This window comes from Rhamphochromis sp. 'chilingali' (genome assembly GCF_963969265.1).
Source record: "Rhamphochromis sp. 'chilingali' genome assembly, chromosome: 6".
Lineage (NCBI taxonomy): Eukaryota > Metazoa > Chordata > Actinopteri > Cichliformes > Cichlidae > Rhamphochromis > Rhamphochromis sp. 'chilingali'.
The window spans coordinates 32,729,240-32,748,591 of record NC_137933.1 but is presented as its reverse complement, the minus strand read 5'-3'; the positions used below and the strand labels follow the sequence as shown (position 1 = coordinate 32,748,591).

At 37.9% G+C, this 19,352-nt stretch overlaps 1 protein-coding gene across 1 annotated transcript; it reads left to right on the top strand.

The window, feature by feature from the left end:
- The first annotated feature begins 120 nt into the window (after positions 1-120).
- slc12a4 (solute carrier family 12 member 4) lies at positions 121-19,293 on the top strand. The gene is made up of 24 exons (XM_080885604.1): positions 121-377; positions 8,765-8,862; positions 8,952-9,083; positions 9,445-9,591; positions 9,969-10,023; positions 10,240-10,370; positions 10,531-10,772; positions 11,044-11,258; positions 11,522-11,686; positions 12,044-12,142; positions 12,265-12,322; positions 12,455-12,629; positions 12,954-13,072; positions 13,285-13,383; positions 13,531-13,650; positions 13,839-13,943; positions 14,836-15,004; positions 15,690-15,885; positions 16,158-16,327; positions 16,594-16,725; positions 17,064-17,171; positions 17,296-17,483; positions 17,655-17,788; positions 17,894-19,293. Exons 1-24 carry the CDS (start codon positions 242-244, stop codon positions 17,983-17,985), a joined length of 3,285 nt encoding a protein of 1,094 aa, XP_080741730.1. The 5' UTR covers positions 121-241; the 3' UTR covers positions 17,986-19,293.
- Positions 19,294-19,352: the final 59 nt, after the last annotated feature.

Genomic DNA, 19,352 nt, shown 5'->3' with positions numbered 1-19,352 from the left:
ATATGGGTGAGTGTCACACCCCTTACAGCTGAACCTTACAGTTCACACCAAAACCAAAGAAGAAGAAGAAAAATCAGCGAAGGCTGGCCTGTGGGCGGAGAGTATGATAATACCCTTCAGAGGAAGTGAGCGCAGTGTAGTGGAATGTAGCTGCCATTAGTGGGAGTTGAGCTGAAGCTGCCCAACTGCTAGCCCTCTAAGTTGTGTTTGAGCAAGAGACACCGAAAAGAGTGATGAAAACATGCCTCACTTCACGGTCGTACCAGTGAAAGATCAAGTTCAGGCTAGCTACGACAGCTTAGAGGGGATTAACTGGGTTGATTACAGGGATACTGGACAGGACTACCCTGATCATCAAGATACTGTCAGCTCTGATGGTAAGTCTAATAACTTTTACGCAATTCTCAACTTTTGAACAAAGGGACTTTTTAAGTTCTATAGTTCAAAGAAGTGTGTCCCTAAAGTGATAATTCATTAGCTGGACACGATATTTGTTGAGATTTGTTTCCTCCCGAGAGAGCCTTCTGAACAGCTGGTTGAATGGTTACCATGGCAATTCTCCATTGCCAGAAAGCAGTATTCCTGCAGTCTGTTTTTGATATTAGGGTAAAATTAGAGAAACATTTATCACATTGGAGCTGCTTTTTCCCTCCATCAGCAAGTCTTTTAACATAAACTCAGGGACAGATGAGTAACAAAGGGAAACAATGAAAGGGGTGAGGACTGTGGTGGGAAGAAACAAAGGGGATGGTGGTGTGTGAGTGGGGCCTGTACTCCGGCAACAAGAAAGGCCTCAAGTGCTTCCTCGCACAAAAGATGGAGCTCTTTTTGTACCAGAGGAGTATTTTCTTTCATAGATCAGCTGCTAAACAAAACACAAGCAGATTCCTCCCTCCCCACTTTTCAGTCTAAGCTGTTTTCTGCACTGGATCATGATAGAAAGAGTGGAACCATACTCTGAAAGAAAAGACAGGGAGAAGCTCTGAGTTTGTAGCCTTTGGGTAGGATTATGTGAGAGCATTGCCAGTTTGCATTGCCAGTTACGAGCAGGAACTTATTTGTTTTAAATAAAAGAGACACATGGGGTGTGGCCTTTAAAGGGGCACCCTGCCTTTACTAAAATCCCAGAAGGCTGCACAAACCACAAGCAGCACTGTACATTTCTTACTATGTGACTGTGTTAGTTTATTTATTCTAGTGCAGCCACTGTTTAGTTTTTTTTTTTAAAAATATGTTCGGCTGTGTTTGTCCAAAAATGTGGGAGTGCATGTGTGAGTAAAACATTTTCCATGATGCAGATGAGATTACACATGCTTCAGTGAGCCAAAGTCTCCAGTTGACTGATATTTGAAGCAAAACAATAAGAAATCTCAGCACATGTTGATGCAGCTCCTGGCTCGTATACTTCTGGAATATATGGAAGCCACCCATTAGAGTTGAAAAAATGGCACAAGTTGTCTTGAAATAACTCTGAAGTTTTTTTGTATTTCCCACAAGGCTTTTGCTGTTTAACCTTGTCTTCCTGCTGTCATAATTCTCTCTAACCCACAAAAGAAGCTTCCTGAAGTGCGAAAAAAAAGCAACAACCATTAAAAATTTCAGAAGGCAGCATGGATGACTATGCCAAACATAATGAGAAGGAGGAGAAGGATGTGAAACTACTAAATGATTAGAACAGCAAAATGTCCTATTGTTTTTCAGTTAATCAGATGTAGAAATTAAACTCTCTTTAGCTACTCAAGTTGACTGAGGTTTTATAGCATTGCTTTTCTTTAACATGTATGTTTTTAAAGCATCATACCATACTTAAGTATTTATGAAAATGATAATCAAAAGAAATGTGTTTTAGTAATTAAGATTGGAATATGTATAATATGAAGTAATTCTAGCTACATACATATTAATTTCTTCTCCATATTATCTTTCCATTAATCCATATTTAGACAGAAGAAAAAACTGGAAAGTAGTCTGTGGTAAACAGTTTAAGAAATGGGTGCATGATCTGGATGATTTCATCCTGGGAGTGGTGTGCCTGGCAGTGTTACATGCTGTATATGTCTGCTACAGTATGACGAATGCAGCACGGAGGAAGTGACACAGTGCGAAGTCTGTTTAAGGCTCTGAATTCAGCTCTGTTCAGCTTACAGGACAAACTGTGCAGTCATTATGTTGCTGTAGTTGAGACCCTGAAATAACAGAATTCTTCTGCTGTGGGTTTACATTCTATGATTCTTTGCCCACTGAGCTTTAAAATATTGCTTTAGGTCATTGTAGTTTGTGTAAGTTTGTTTACGTACACCTCTCTTAAGGCCCAGTCACAGTATTGTAATCAAGCTAAAGTCTGGACTTTGACTGGGGCATTGCAACACCTAAATGCTTTTGTTTTTTCCAACAATTCTGTTGTCAATATGCTGATGTGCTTGAGATAATTGTCCTGCTGCATGATCTAATATGGACCAAAGCGCTAGACAAATACAGGCCATTTACCAAGCATTAGTCACTGGAAAGGTAGACTGTCCAAAGGAAAGTCGTTTTATTCAGTTGAAGAAGAGCACCAAAACTGCTAACATGTACTTTTTTTGTTTTTGGAAACTATTCCAAACAAGTCTTTCAGTTCAGTCTTTTTTTGATTGCACTGCCTTGAACATTGGCATTTAGCCTGTAGCCTCTGAGATGTAGTCCCTGGATTGTTGGGGAATTGAGCATTCCATGGTTTGAACTTTGAGTGAGTTTAATAGGATGTCCACTCCTGGGAAGATTGTGGCATTGTTAAGCCACACCTGAATGCTACAGGTCAGCATACTGTCAAAATGTTGCCTTTTAAAGAGGTGCTCATGCTTGCTAATGATCATTTAATTAAGAGCACCTGGCTGCTACTTACTCTCTATTTATGTCTGTCCTGTCTATGGAATCATGAAGGGTGTTAATTTTTCATAGAGAAATTGCAAAGAATTCTCTGAAAGGTTTTCTTTTTCAGGTGACTATAGGTGGCACTCTGATATAAAAGATAAACATACTTGGATGGAGTGGAAATATAGAGCTAGTGACAGAGTTAAAACACAATGTCACACACACACACACACACACACACACACACACACACACACACACACACACACACACACACACACACACACACACACACACACACACCGGCATGAAGCTGGACACTCTGGTGACAGTGGCAGAGAAAAGGACATTAAAGAAACTGATGGACATTATGAACAATGCTGGGCATCCTCTGCACACGGCCATTAACAACCAGAAGAGTCTGTTCAGTGACAGGTTGCTTCTCCCCAAGACAAGAACTAACAGACTTAAAAACTCCTTTGTCCCACACGCCATCAAACTGTTTAACTCCTCTCTGGAGGGGAGAGGGAGGGGAAACAGGAGGACAAAGGAGGGGGGAACAACTAAGCTGTAGTGCCTCTTCACCTCACTGTACAATACCTTGTGCAATACTTTTTGTAAATAGTCAACAGTGCAATAGACTCAATACTTGAAATGTGCAATTCACTTGTATTTTTATTTTTTATTCCTATTTATTCTATTTATCCCCTTTGTATATTTATTTACATTTGTCTCTGTATTTATATGTGTGTGTGTGTGTGTGTGTGTGTATGTATGTATATATATATATATATATATATATATATATATATATATATATATATATATATATATATATATATATATATATATATATATATATATATATATAAAAATAAATTCTGTAACTGTAACTTCGGTCGTTGCTGTGCTTTTTGGAAGTCGAATTTCCCAGAGGAACCCACCCGAGGGATTAATAAAGTTCTATCTTATCTTATCTTACCTTTCCAAGCAACATGTCTGAGTTCAAGTACTTGTAATACATTTTGTCACTGGTGACATAGACGGTCATACCCTGATTAATGGATAATTTCATGCAATGCAGCTATCTTGCCATCGTCAGCCATCTTTGTTCTATCTGCTGGTTTGCATGAAAGTGACAACAGTGCTAGCTTGAACCCCCACCTCCGAATGTTCCACCTTCCTAGCTTATGTTGAGGATCTCATACTTCAGTACAGCTGTACTTCAGTACTGTTCAGATTAAAAACAAAAACAAAACCTTCTGTACTTGTTGTGCAAGTACTGAAGGTACTAAGAAATATATATTTAGTATTTTGATCTTTTACCCCATTGCAGCATACTTTTTAGCATTCTAGGGAGATTGTGCGACCTTTCACACTAAACAAGCATTCACAAGTATTCACTCTACTTACAGAAAACACAACTTTAAACCACTTCGTAAAGACACAGCAGATGTTTTCCCTGTGCTCACTACATTTTACAGTTAATTTGCTTATCAAATACTTCAGACACACTGGCATGCCCATTTATTTTATTGGTGTGTTTTTGGAAATCCATTGTATGATAAACCTTTTACGACCCCCTGAGGTAATCAGACTGAGCAACCACCCTTTTCTCATCATTAGAACACATCAGAGTTAATATGTTTGGCTGTAAGTCTCAGCAGGTTAACATTCCTCTGCTCTGGTCAGATTGTACTCGCCATGAAATACTGTCATTACAACAAACCTTGCTGTAATAGCATTGCTTTGCTTACATGATTTCTTGCCAAAGGCTAAGACAATGAGGAAAGTGGAATTTCCGACACCGTGCAGTAGGGTCCTTGATACCAGAGGCTCAGTGATGTGCAAAAGGCTGGCCTGTGTCATTTGATTGCATAGAAGAACTACTGTTGCATAGATAAAAATGGTCTAGATCTAGTTAATAACTACCTACAATGGGCACATTTGGACCAGAACTGGTTGGCTGAGTTACCATAGCTTTCAAACTCTCAGGGGAGCTTGCATTGCTTATTTTGGAAAATGATGGTAGCAAGACACTATAACAAGAAGAAAGCTGACTAAAAATGTTCTGCTGAAAAGTCTTGTGTCCTTGAGTTTATGGTTGATATTACTTTGAGTTTACGCATTTATGTAGACCATGTAGACCTGTTGTTTTGCTCTTGTATTGCCTCTAATGAAGTAATGATTAACACATTCACAAGTAAAAGGTTGCTAGTTTGATTCCAGCTGGAGATACAAATGCCCTTTGGGGTTGTCAGGGAATCTGTAAAACTCTGCCAATTCAAACATGTGAATCTAACCGCTATGGGGACCTCTTGTGGCAAGTGAGCAGCCGAAAGTGACTTCTTGCACCAGTGTGGAAGACTTGTGCAGTACACATGCCATACGTGCCATCATGTGTAGTGAGAGAGCATACTGAGTGCACAACATAGAACAAGTTTACCTTTTAACTATTTGTATTGCTGCCACGCAGCATTTGTATCCTCTTTGCACAACCCTGTAGAATAGACACATCAATATTTGCTTTGTATAAATTTGTTATATAAAAGCAAACACACTCACACACGCACATACACACAGAGGGGGAAAGAGTGAGCTGTTTGCAGATGGTGTATTCAGTTGTCATTAGTACAATATCATTGCCAACTTACTTCATGGACTAAGCTAGGACTTAAGTCTCTCGCCCAGTGTTAAGTCTTAAATATTTATTAAAGAGGAAGTTTAGCAAAGAGGCTTTTTCAAATCCTAAGAAGCTAATAGACCACAATATTGTTTTCCATGTCTAATCAGCTTTACAAAGTAGATAAACGTTGCTAGACACACACACACTCACTCACTCACTCACTCACTCACTCACTCACTCACTCACTCTTAGCCTTTCGCCCTGTATTTTAACTTGTCAATGTAAAACTAACCCTGAGGAATATTAGTAATGCCATACTCATGTTTATTATTATTTATTTTGTTTTTATTGAATGGAATAAGTTCATTTTATATATTACTATCACTATATCATAGTAATAGTGTTAGTAAAAATAATAATAATAAAAATATCATAATAACACTGATGGATTTTAATATTTTGTGAGATATCTCAAACATGTTTTGTGAGATTTGATGAGTGTATAACATCATAAATAAACTTGAACTTTGGTTTTGTTTAGAACTTTGAAATGCTAATACACAACAGACAGATTTTATTGCATGTTGTGTTTGACATGAGCTAAATTGTTAAAGTGGAAGTAGCCAGATAGTTTCTGTTGTTTTGGAAATCTCTACATGGATATCACCATTGTCAGTCATATAACATAGTATGATTTTCAAATGAATACAATTATACGTTAGTCAAATGCTTCTAACTGGATGTTCTTAACATGCAAAACGCACCTTATGCTGACTTTTTCAAACATTAGAGCCACCATCACTTTCAGTCGCCACAATTTTCATACAAACTGTCATCGCTGAAATAATGAGTTAAAGTACTTAAGATTGTTTAAAACAATTTTGCAATGGGATCATATTAGCTGTGAAGCTTCTAGCTAGTAGTATACTAATATTATACCGTACCAATGAGATGCACTACATCTATCTTGGAACTCAGCCTTCATTGTTGTCTGAACTACAGATGTCTAAAATTTTTGGAGTGGTTGTAACAGTGTTGTACCGACTGCCCCGTGATGGCTTTTCTATAGTGGAACTCAGAACGTCAAAACTGTATCAGCTTTGCTATCACTGCTGGTAAATAGATTTGTTGTTGTTTTTTATCTATTTACACATTTTTTCGTAGATAGATAAATAGATAGTTGACTTTTATATATTTTTACTTCTATAAACTGTGTTATTCCCACAGTGAAGTTTTAAATCTTCTAGCTGTAGCTGTGAGCTGTTTTGCAGGGAGCACAGATGACAAGTTAGCACATGCAGTAAAGCTTCTGCTGCTCTGTGCTCACAGCAGGACTACAGTTTGCCTTCATAACAGGCCAGTTAATCTTTAATCTTTTAGATTAGACATTTAATGTGAGGTTATTAACAAGAAACCCCTTCTGTCTCCTTGGCTCATTGTTAAAGTCAGATTTATGTTGCCTGCCCAAAAAGGAAAGAGTTGCACGCTTAACTATTTGATGTTTTAGCTCTTTGGTTATTATGCAGAGCATTCAGCATGGCCGAGTCACAGTTCTTGCCAGGAAGCAACTGAACATCTCATGGCAAACCAAACATCAAGACAACACTAGATGGCAGTATTGAGATAGTTTTTTTTTTTTTTCCTCTTATTGCCCCCTAGTCATCCTTGCATTCCAGCTATAGATAGGGGTTTCACGTGAATTTGGCCTTAAACTTTCAAAGATCAAGGTTTCTTTTGTAAAGAGAAATGTCAAGTTTCATATTATATCTTGTTACTGAGAATTTGCAATGGATGGTTTTCAATAACAGGTTTTTGCATGTATGCTTATCTTTTATATTGTGTTGCTTTTTGCTGCAGCCTGGGAGCACCGAAATGTGATTTTGCATACAGATATATCCAGAATGATCATGAGCACATTTTAGAAATGCAGAAAATATAAGACTGCTCTTTAAGGTGATACCGTGAATCCAACCCAGCCTTTATATTCCTGTGAGAAGGCTTGTGTCTTACATATGTGTGTAAGTGGTGTGTATGAGTCAGTAAATTATCCCTGTTTTCTCCACTCCCCACCTCTTACCCCTCCTCACTGTACGCCATGTGTTAGATTAGGCCCCTGAATGAGTATTCACCCTGGGTGACCGAGTGTCCTGGATAGCAGAACATAGCATACGCTGCTGCACACTGCACAAACAGTGCATAAGTGCATAAGTATGCTCGCTGATAGCGCTGTTAGCAGCAGTGGGACGCAGAACACAGGTGAGTAAGGACCAGCATGGAAGTTCAGCCAACTCACTTGCTGGTATTTTCTGCACAGTTGAGAATACTTTTCTATTTCATGTCCACTTGGTACATTGGCTGGGTTTTTGCTGCAGGATTCATTTGGGTTTTAAGATGCCGCTGTTAAAGTTTACATGCTCCAATAATCCAAGGTTAGGTAATTTCTAGGTAATGAGATGTGTTTATGCCTATGAGTGTGAATGTGTGTGTGTGTGATAAAGTTAGCAGAGCTGCTTTGCGTGCAGTAATTGCCCCAGGCGCTGTGCTTGTCTCTGTTTGATTCTCTTCCTCAAACGCAAACATTAATGAGAGTGAAACTAATTATAATCCTATTTATCACCTGGTCTTGTGCTGCTTTTGGCCTTTCATTGCAATTTTGCTGAATGAATTGTCTTTCTAAAGATTACTGCTTCGTGAACGCTGTTAAGATGTTTCAATTAAAATTAGCAGTGACAGTTAAATGCGAAGAAGAATTGCTATGGAATAAAAAAATTGAATTACTATTTGTTTCTTTTTGTTTTCATTTTTTGCTCCTGTACAAACAATAGTGTTGATAATGTTTTTCCTCTGTAATAATGTCACATATTTTATATAGTTCAGATAATTATTAATTAAAAAAAATCCATCAGGTGTTCTTTCTTTGAAGTGTTGATGTCTGTTTTGGTGTAAATCCATCGATGACTTTTTATGGGATTTGAGACTCACTGAGCCATTGTCTTTTGTCCATTTTACATATAGCTTTCATTTATTTTTTGTTAAAGAAGTGCTCGACTTTACCATCACAAGATGCTGTAATGATGCTACAATATTGTTTCAGCCTTTACAAACATTTTGGGAACCATACCTCATATTAGTGAATCAGTCATTAGCTTTGCTTATGTAAATGAGAATAATGTTTGCCATACTTACTGTCCAGAAAAACATTTGGTAGGCCTAAACTAAACTGCTGGTTTTCCACATCTTTGTTTTCATTATGTTTTTATTTACTTTTCTATCCCTTTTCTCTAACAGGACATGGCAACCATAAAGAAGACAGTCCGTTCCTTAACAGTTCTGATGCTGCTAGCAAGAAGAATGACTTCTATGACAGGAACCTGGCATTGTTTGAGGTTTATTATTTTTACTGTGCAGAATTTCTATCAGATTATAGATTAAAATCAATCTGCTGAGATTAACTTCATGTCCTGTCTTCTTTCAGGAAGAGCTGGACATCCGGCCGAAGGTTTCCTCTCTGCTCAGTCGCTTGGTCAACTACACCAACATCACCCAGGGCGCCAAAGAGCATGAAGAGGAGGAGAGTGCTGAGGCGTCACGTAGGAAGACCCCCAAGGTCAGTAGTCGGGGCAGAGCAAGGGAACACTGTGCTTCACTGTTTTAAAAATCCGTACACTCTGTCTTTTGAGGTTTGGAAACATTATACTCCTCTGGTGGTTCTCTCCCTGCCACTTTGTCCATGTTATTAAGGCTTGCTGATTGATTGCTAATGCCTTTCTACACTCTGCATTTAGACTGTGGCTGTGTAAGACCTGGATACATGCAACGAGCTGATAACATGATTGAATGACCTTTAAAAAGTACATCAATCAATACTAATGATCAATACACTTGTTTCCTGAAATGTCATGCTCAATACACTCTCTCTCTCTCTTCCCCCCCCCCCCCCCCCCCCCCCCCCCCCCCCCACCTCTCAGTCTCCCAACATGGGCACTCTGATGGGAGTCTACTTACCGTGTCTCCAGAACATCTTTGGTGTTATTCTCTTTCTCCGACTGACATGGATTGTCGGGATGGCTGGCATCGTACAGTCCCTCTTGATTGTCCTTATGTGCTGTTCATGTGTTAGTATGCGCAAGCACACTATACCCAGATATACACACAAAATAAAACCTGCTTAGTTCTCCGACCAGTGTGGGACATTAGCCAATGTTTTGTTGCTAAACCAGTCAATCAAATTCAAATGTTGGATTACGTAAAACTGCAGCAATTATTCAAAACTAAACAGTTTTTTTTTCTGCTCACCATGCCCCCACTGTCTTGTCTCAACAAATACTGTGCATGTTCTAAGTTACATATTCTGATCCTTGTAGGACTAGATGAATACCAAGACTTTTCCTTAGCTATCAGTTAGATCTGCAGATGTTAACATTATACCCAAGAAAGAGAAGTTGCCGTGGTGTCTGCATATGTTTATTTTCTTTTCTCTTTTGTTTTTTAGACTATGCTGACAGCCATATCTATGAGTGCCATTGCTACTAATGGAGTTGTTCCAGGTAACACTTAGAACATCTTTATTCTCTTCAGTTCAGTGTAAAGGTTTCTTTAATTTTATTCTATATTATTTTTTATCCGTTTTAAATATGTGTAGATTATTTTGCCAGTTAATTAAAATTGCACATTGGCATTTGCTATATAATCTGCTGGGTGCTCGAAAAAGAAAATGAGAGAAATTTCCAGTGAAGTTTTGTGTTGATGTCTTTTGTGTATAGCTGGGGGAGCTTACTTCATGATCTCACGCTCACTTGGTCCTGAATTTGGAGGAGCTGTGGGGCTGTGTTTCTACTTGGGCACTACCTTTGCTTCTGCCATGTACATACTGGGGGCCATCGAAATCTTCTTGGTCAGTTTGCCAAAATGATATTCTCCTGTTGCATTCAAGCTCACATTTGTATAGTAAAATATAGTTCTAGATATGGTTTATTAGTTGCATACTATGGGTTTTATACTGTATAGGGTTTATATCCTGCTATGATTTTTATTGTATTTGTTTTCCTTTCTAGAAATATCTGGTTCCCCAGGCAGCCATCTTTCATGACACGGAGCCCCATAGGAGTGACAGTGCCATGCTGAACAACATGAGAGTTTATGGCTCTTTATGCCTCAGCCTGATGGCTGTGGTCGTTTTTGTAGGAGTCAAATATGTCAACAAGTTGGCCTCTCTTTTTCTGGCCTGTGTGATTATCTCAATTGTCGCGATTTATGCTGGGGCAATCAAATCTGTGACTCATCCACCCGAATTCCCGTAAGTCATAGTAAAATAAACATGTCTTAACAAAACATGGTGAGAAATATGTTTTTTTTTTATGTTTTTTTTTTTCTAAAATAGAAAAACTAGTTAAATGCCTAAACAGGCTTATTGAAGTCAATTTGAGGTAATCATTCCTAAAAAAAAGAAATGGTGACCAAATTAGTATGAGTTTAATAGATGGTTATACTAATGCAGCTGATATGTTTTATGTTATACTGATGTGTAACGTTGATATTTTCATCTTTTGTCCATGTTCTTGTTGTAGGATCTGCATGTTGGGCAACAGGACTTTGGTCAGAGATCGCTTCGACGTCTGTGCTAAAACTATAATAAAGGGCAACATCACAGCGCCCAGTCAGCTGTGGGATAAGTTTTGCCTACCAGGGAACATGAGCAGTGCTCATTGTGATGACTACTTTATCCAGAACAATGTGACAGAGATACAGGGCATCCCTGGACTTGGCAGTGGAATTATTAGAGGTAAAAACTGACAAGGTATTAGTATTTGGTATTCTGCATTTTAAGAGTAGGCTGCCCTTGAGGTGGCATGAAGCATACAAGTTAGTAGAAAACAAGCTGCCCTAGTGTTTTCTTAATGTAATCTCATGTAGTCTTACGTTACAAAGAGATAAATGTGATATCAGGAAGTTTTCTTTTCAATGGCAGTGAGGCGTTGAAGTTCATGAAAGTCCAATTTTAAGTTCTGTCTAAACATCAAATCTATCTTTTTTTTCATCCTATAGACAACATGTGGGGAAACTACCTAGAGAAAGGAGAGCTCTTGGAGAAGGCGGGGCTACAGTCTGTGAATGCCCATGGGGCTCTGGAGAACTTTGGCATGTATGTCTCAGCAGATATTGCTACATCATTCACACTTCTGGTGGGGATCTTCTTTCCATCTGCCACAGGTAGGACAGTATGATAAAGCTGACAATCTAACTTTAAGAATAAGATATACAGCTTTTATGACACTAACGTCAGCCTACTGGAAAGGTAGAAACCCATTTTTAAACATTACATTCGTCAAACATGACATGGTTGTGACAATAGCTTGAGTGTGCGATTATATGAATGTTCTTTAGAGTTTAAAGCATTAATATGCATTTAGTAATTTTATGCTACCTTTCATGTTCTCATTTCTAAAGTAACACATGAACAGTCAAATTGTGTGGAGATGGCACAATGCTCCCTACAGACAGTAGGGGGCATTGTTTAACAGTTTTAAAATTTGTGTTGTTTTTATCTGTGGTCCATTCCTATTGCAGGTATCATGGCAGGCTCCAACAGATCTGGTGATCTCAAAGATGCTCAGAAGTCTATCCCTGTGGGAACTATCTTAGCCATTACCACCACTTCACTTGTTTGTATCCTCACTTCTGGCGAATACAAACTCACAATGTTTATTTTTGCAATTTAAAGTTGACTGAAAAGCAGGTATGCAATGCACATTGGTTTTACTTCGAGATCCTTAACTTATGGTAATCAGATTTTAGTTCTGTGGTCCTGTTTGGCTCATGCATTGAAGGAGTAGTCCTTAGGGACAAGTAAGTTTATTTTTGCAATTATAATGACTTTACTATTACAACACTTACTGTAAATGGTAAGGTTTCACAATTGGAAATAAATAAATATACATATAGTAGTTAGATATTTATTCAATCAGCTTGTACTTGCAGGTTTGGGGATGCAGTTAAAAAAAATTTGGTGGTGGGAACTCTTGCCTGGCCATCTCCATGGGTCATTGTTATTGGCTCCTTCTTCTCTACTGTTGGAGCAGGCCTGCAGTCTCTCACAGGAGCTCCACGACTTCTACAAGCCATTGCAAAGGACAACATCATTCCCTTCCTGAGGGTAGGACAGCACAGCTTTGATGTGGTTCAACAGCTATTTCTGTAGGGGAAAAACATTAAAGCAACTCTGCAAAACAGAAATAGCCTCTGTACATATACAGTATAATAAGAAAATAGGTTAATCCAATTTTCATTTTTTTCCTTCTTTTGGGGTTTTTGTTTTGTTTTCCCCCTGAAATATTTGAATAATTGCGGTAACTTCCCAATACTTATTTGCATCAGGTAATATCTTATTTACAGGATTGTTTGAATATAAAACAGTATGAAGCACGAAGACATTTGCATTGCTTTATGCGAACTATTTGAATTTATTTATTTTTTTTAGGTGTTTGGTCATGGTAAGACAAATGGGGAGCCTACGTGGGCACTGCTGCTGACTGGGCTTATCGCTGAGCTGGGGATCCTTATTGCCTCTCTGGACATGGTGGCTCCTATCCTTTCCATGTAAGCTCACATATATGATATTATGTATTGTAAAATATTGAGCATATATTCCACAAACAGGCCTTTCTCTTTCATCAGAGCCATCAAATATATTTTTTGTCTTTTTGTTAAAATCTTTTATCACTTTACTTATCTCAGGCATCAAATTTCCTCTCTGTGGTGCTCTACTATATTATCTACTTTACATGTTTTATTTTGTGCCCTTTTAACAGGTTCTTCTTGATGTGCTATCTCTTTGTGAACTTAGCCTGTGCAGTGCAAACTCTTTTACGCACACCAAACTGGAGGCCAAGGTTCAAATATTACCACTGGTAAGTAAATGTGTTGTATATTTATGTTTTATGATGAATTTTACTAGTTTTGCACCCTTTATAGTTTTATTGGTGACACATGAGAACCAGTGGCACCTACGTTATCATGCAAAAAATAATTTCAGCTTTTATGTATCGTACTAACAGGGCTCTGTCATTCCTGGGCATGAGTATGTGCCTTGCTCTGATGTTCATCTCCTCCTGGTACTATGCCATTGTGGCCATGGGCATTGCTGGGATGATCTATAAGTACATTGAGTACCAGGGGTACGTCTGGAATTCACTTTACACTGTTTTGATGTTCCTATCCTGCAACTATAAATTTTCATGTGGTTTGTTGTGGTGGTTGTTTTTCCATGTGACCTTTGCATACAAGTAGTAAATATCATTTGACAACTAATTATTTCATCTGTCTTGCATTACTATGACTTTTTTCCTCTCTTAAACAAAAACAGAGCAGAGAAGGAGTGGGGAGATGGCATAAGAGGACTCTCTCTTAGCGCTGCACGCTATGCCCTACTAAGACTAGAGGCTGGACCACCACACACAAAGAACTGGAGGTATAGCTACACTTCAACACCAGCGTTGACTGTTTCTCTTTAGATACTAACATTTGGATCCCATTTTCGAGGAACATGCTGCATGCTGGGACATAAAAGTTTAGTTTTCTCATTTATGAGAAGAATGTACACACAATAAACAAAGCAGCATCCAACATCCTGCAATCTACTGACCACAAGCAAATAGCTGACATTGGTACTGGTTCCTTGTAACAGCACAACATATTCATTGAGTATTATGTTTAAAGTAGCACAACCAATGTTATAGAAGTTTTGGTCAGAATATTTTTTTTTTCCCCCCTTGTTTTTAGTTGATAGCGTGACTGCTTGGGAGTTTCAGTAAGTTAGCTTGCCACACTGATATTGCCACACTAAGTCTGAACTTCCTGTCACAATGAAAGAGAAAAAAAAAGTCACTATCTGCAGAAAACAATTCAATCAAGGCAATAGTTAGATTAAATGTAAAGATGATAGCCTAATAAGCAAAATCAAAAATATCTAGGTAACTGGGCAAACTTTTGGTATTCACGTAATACTTTGAATAATTCTGGTCAATGTGGAAATCAGTCCTAAGACTTCAGTATTTCAATAGGACCTAATTCATACTGAAACAAATATGATATGGGTCTAAATAACTGGAACACTGGTGTTTCAGTAGTTAAACAACAATCCTACAGTTTGTAATTAATAAGCACAAAGTCACAGCCCACTCTTTCATCATTCCTTGTTTATGGTGAGTCATAGTTCATTGTCATGAGCGTATTCGTGATGTCCTTATTTTGGTCAGAGTTGCAGCACTGAATTAGAATTTCTCCATTTGCTATTTACTACTTTGTACATTGCAAATGGAGAGGATGCATTCTCATATAATCTATGACTTTCCGCATTGCAGACCTCAACTGTTGGTGCTGTTGAAACTAGATGAGGACCTCCATGTAAAATATCCCCGACTGCTCACCTTTGCCTCGCAGCTGAAAGCAGGAAAAGGCTTGACCATTGTGGGCTCTGTTATCCACGGTAACTTCCTGGACAGCTATGGAGAAATGCAGGCAGCTGAGCAGGTAGACGCGTGAAAGGGATGCATGGAGCACTCTATTGTTTTCTATTATACTGTGCTGCTGAGAAAGCGGCTGATTGTTACAAATGAACACCCTTTGTAATTTGAAAAACACAATGAAGCATAGAAATGCTTCAGCGTGAATTGTGAAATTTATGTCACATTTCTTCAGCGGTGATTGCTTTATCATTATTTTTTAATGCCTTTGTGATGTTATTCAAAGGGTATGGCAGCAAAGTGCTTGTTGTTAGCGGTCTAACGACCAATGAGCCATTTCAGACAAAATAAGGGGCAGTGCTGTAAGATTTTTCCTAATGTGATATGACTGGTATGACTCCCCCAGAGAATATAACAACAGAACCAGGTTTTCTGTTGGCTATGTTGCAAGAAAATACTGAAACCGCTCATCTTCTGTTCACTAAATGCTGAGGTTATTCATATATTTTTCATTAGGATGGATACTGTGGATACTGAGCAGGGAGGCAAACACATGCATTTAATTTATCTGATGAATAGCTTTATTATCATCCTCTGTCATCTGTGATTCCATTTCTATAACTAATTATCTATTTTCTTCAGTGATTATTATGTAGGTCTACTATGTGTAGTTTACCAATGTAAAACTTTTTTTTTATTTTTTTTATAAAGAACTACTATTCAGTCTTTCCACATATTTCTTCCCCTCCCAGGCTATCAAGAATATGATGGAAATTGAGCGGGTCAAAGGCTTCTGCCAGGTTGTGGTTGCATCTAAGGTACGGGAGGGCATTGTCCATTTGATCCAGTCATGTGGTCTGGGTGGTATGAAGCACAACACTGTCGTAATGGGATGGCCATATGGCTGGAGACAGAGTGAGGACCCTCGAGCCTGGAAGACTTTTATAAGTAAGAATCTTAAGAAAATGAAAACTCACAAATTCAGCGGGGTCCCCAGTGATGGCTGCTTACCCAGATTATGTTTTAGACAATCTACAAACCTCTATAATAAAGCTAGTCTAACTTGTAAATATACCTTGTGGATGCTTAACCATGGGTTTCAGTTGGATTGATATATCTAGTCAGCCACTCATTTGTTTGCATTATCTGTATCCAGTATACTTTTTATACTATGTGATTTGTGTAAATATCTTAGCCTGCACATTTTCATCCAAACCCAGACACGGTTCGCTGCACGACAGCTGCACAGCTGGCCCTGATGGTGCCCAAAAATGTGTCCTTCTATCCAAGCAACCATGAACGTTTCACAGATGGCAACATTGATGTGTGGTGGATTGTCCATGATGGGGGGATGTTAATGCTGCTGCCTTTCTTGCTTAAACAGCATAAGGTGAGATGAAAGTATTACATATATGTGAGGGTTTTTTTTTTTAAAATTCATGTTAATTCTGAGCTTAAATGTTTCACTTTTCATCAAAAACACGATTTAATAATAATCTGCTTAAATAACTCCTTTTCTTTAACCCGCCTTTGTTAAGTTTGACTTTATATGCTGTTCTAGGAATTGTCTTTAAAACTGAGGTTTCTTTTTTAATCATTTATTTATTGCATAGTATATTATCGTTGTGATATCTCAAGACTTTATTTGTAATTTAGGTCTGGAGGAAGTGCAAGATGCGCATCTTTACTGTAGCCCAGATGGATGACAATAGCATCCAGATGAAGAAAGATCTGGCCACTTTTCTTTATCAGCTGAGAATAGAAGCTGAGGTGGAAGTGGTGGAGATGGTGAGTCCCACTTATACAACTAATTTTGAAAAAAAAGAAAAGGAATTCTTATGCTTTGGATTAAAAAAAAATGTTAGTGACTTGGTCATTTAACAAAAAATCTCAAACCAGTCGTGTATGACGTCAGGTTAAACTGAAAACATCAAGTTCGTTGCTTACTATAAGGCTCCACCAACCTGTACGTGAAGAAAAATGAAAAGCTGGAACAAACTAGTGCTTAACTTAATATTTCAGATAACAGAACACCATGAATGAATTCGTTTGCACCTCCAAACTCCCTATGTTTCATTTACTATAACCATTAACATTACTCCCCCGCTCCCCAAATGTCATTCCAGCATGATAGTGACATTTCAGCATACACCTATGAACGAACATTAATGATGGAGCAGAGGTCCCAAATGCTGAGGCAAATGAGGCTTTCCAGTGCAGAAAGACAGCGAGAGGTAGGGTTGTTTTGAACCTTGTTAAACTCCGGAAAGTTATATTTGTGAAATATATGCATTTTTCGAGTTTAAGCTTAATAGAGTGACAAAATAAAACCTCATTTGACTCCTATGGAATCCCAAGGCTCAGCTTGTTAAAGACAGACACTCCTTGGTGCGTATGGGGAGTCTGTACTCAGATGAAGAAGAGGAGATTGTGGAAGCTCCTCCAGAGAAGCTTCAGATGACATGGACTCGAGAGAAGTGTGAGGCTGAGAGGAGGAACAAAAACAATGCACCTGAGAACTTTAGAGAGCTCATAAGCCTCAAACCGTGAGTCCGACTAAGTCAGATTAAGCTTCAGCTTCTTCTGGAATGATTAAACCATTTTACTTTTAACCACTAAAAGCACACACGTTGAAAATTTATCTATTACTTCTCTGTGTGTCTGAGTGAAAACCTTTTAGAGGCACAAATCAAACTATCTCCATTGCTACATTCCAGGGATCAGTCCAATGTGCGGAGAATGCATACAGCTGTGAAGCTGAACGAAGTAATAGTAAACAGATCCCATGATGCTCGATTAGTACTGCTCAACATGCCAGGACCACCCCGAAACACAGACGGAGATGAGAACTGTATCCTTTGCCACTGAAATTAAAAATGCTGTTTTGGGTTGTAGTGTGTATACAGAATGTATAGGTTTTTGTCTAATTGGTATAGTTTCTTTAACGGTACCTCAGACATGGAGTTTCTGGAGGTGCTGACTGAAGGTTTGGAAAGGGTGCTTCTGGTGAGAGGTGGAGGGCGGGAAGTTATTACTATCTACTCATGACTAAATAAGAGCTGCTATACGAGGGCACTGACCTCATCAGAATAAATTCCACCTCTGTTCAAAAGGTGGCAACCAATTTGCCTGCAGACAATTATGCGTAGATGCATAAATTTGATATTTTTTTTATGGACTTTTGATTATAAAAAGAGGTTCATTCTATTCTTGTAGAATATTGGGACACTTTTGAATACATATCATCCTGTTTGTTCATTCTTTTATAAATGAAAGCTGTCATTTATGCTCTTTTATTTCAAAACTTGTCAGAAACAAACTTTTGGGAATTTGTTCTTATTTTTTTAAGGTACTGATTCTGTACCTCTTGTACATGATATTAAAGCTATATTTGGCAATTTGATAGGCAGGATTGTACCGAGTATTACACATTTTGTTAGAACAGTATTAATAGGATGCCAGATTATTATTCTGAAACAATTCTCTGATTATTTTAGGGAAACACAAATATTTATTTATTTATTTTCTAAACATTTCCCCGATGAGAATAAAGAAAATGTTACTGTGGGTATCGAACAAAGCGATGGATATTTTGTGTGTTGTACAGGTGGCTTACAATCTAGATTGTAAATCTGGATGATGGACATTATAATGCAAGAGGAAAGAGTAAGAATTTGTATTTTTTTTAAGATATGAGTCAAAGTGTTCATGAACATGACCTTTAAACTGTTGCATGTATACTGATAAGCTTACATGTTTATAAAAAAAGATGCTTTAATTTAAAGTTGGAATCCTTATGGTTTAATTTTATTTTATTTTTTAAATCTACTCATTATTTACAGTTGACCTTTTCTTTAACTGCCACTCTAAATCCATTCTATAAAACAATGGCTATCTGTATCAAATCTATACCTATTAGTGTGGAAGTCTTCTTTTTTTGCACTGAATTGTAATTTTCAGACTACACACACACACACACACACACACACACACACACACACACACACACACACACACACACACACACACTATTTTGTAGCTTCTAGTAGTTTATATTACCACAGGCATCACTAATTCAACTAAGACTGAAACTCTACAAGGATTACATCTTTAAATTAATCTAATCTAGAATCTGAATATGTTTTTAGACTTTGTTTTGTGTATGTTTTACCTGAGAAACTGAAGATAATCAGTATTTTAGATCAGGGTGTAGTGTCTGGAACGACTATATTTTTTTGTGTTGACTAAATAGTTTTTTTTAAAGGCAAGGGTGTGTCTTATGGAAAGTATGACAAGTGTGCAACTATTAAACACTCAATGTCAGAACAGCATTCCTGGTTCAAATTTATTTACGCTATTTAAACCATTGTTAATTGCAGCAAACTAAATATGTATTTTTTTGTTTTTATTTCTCT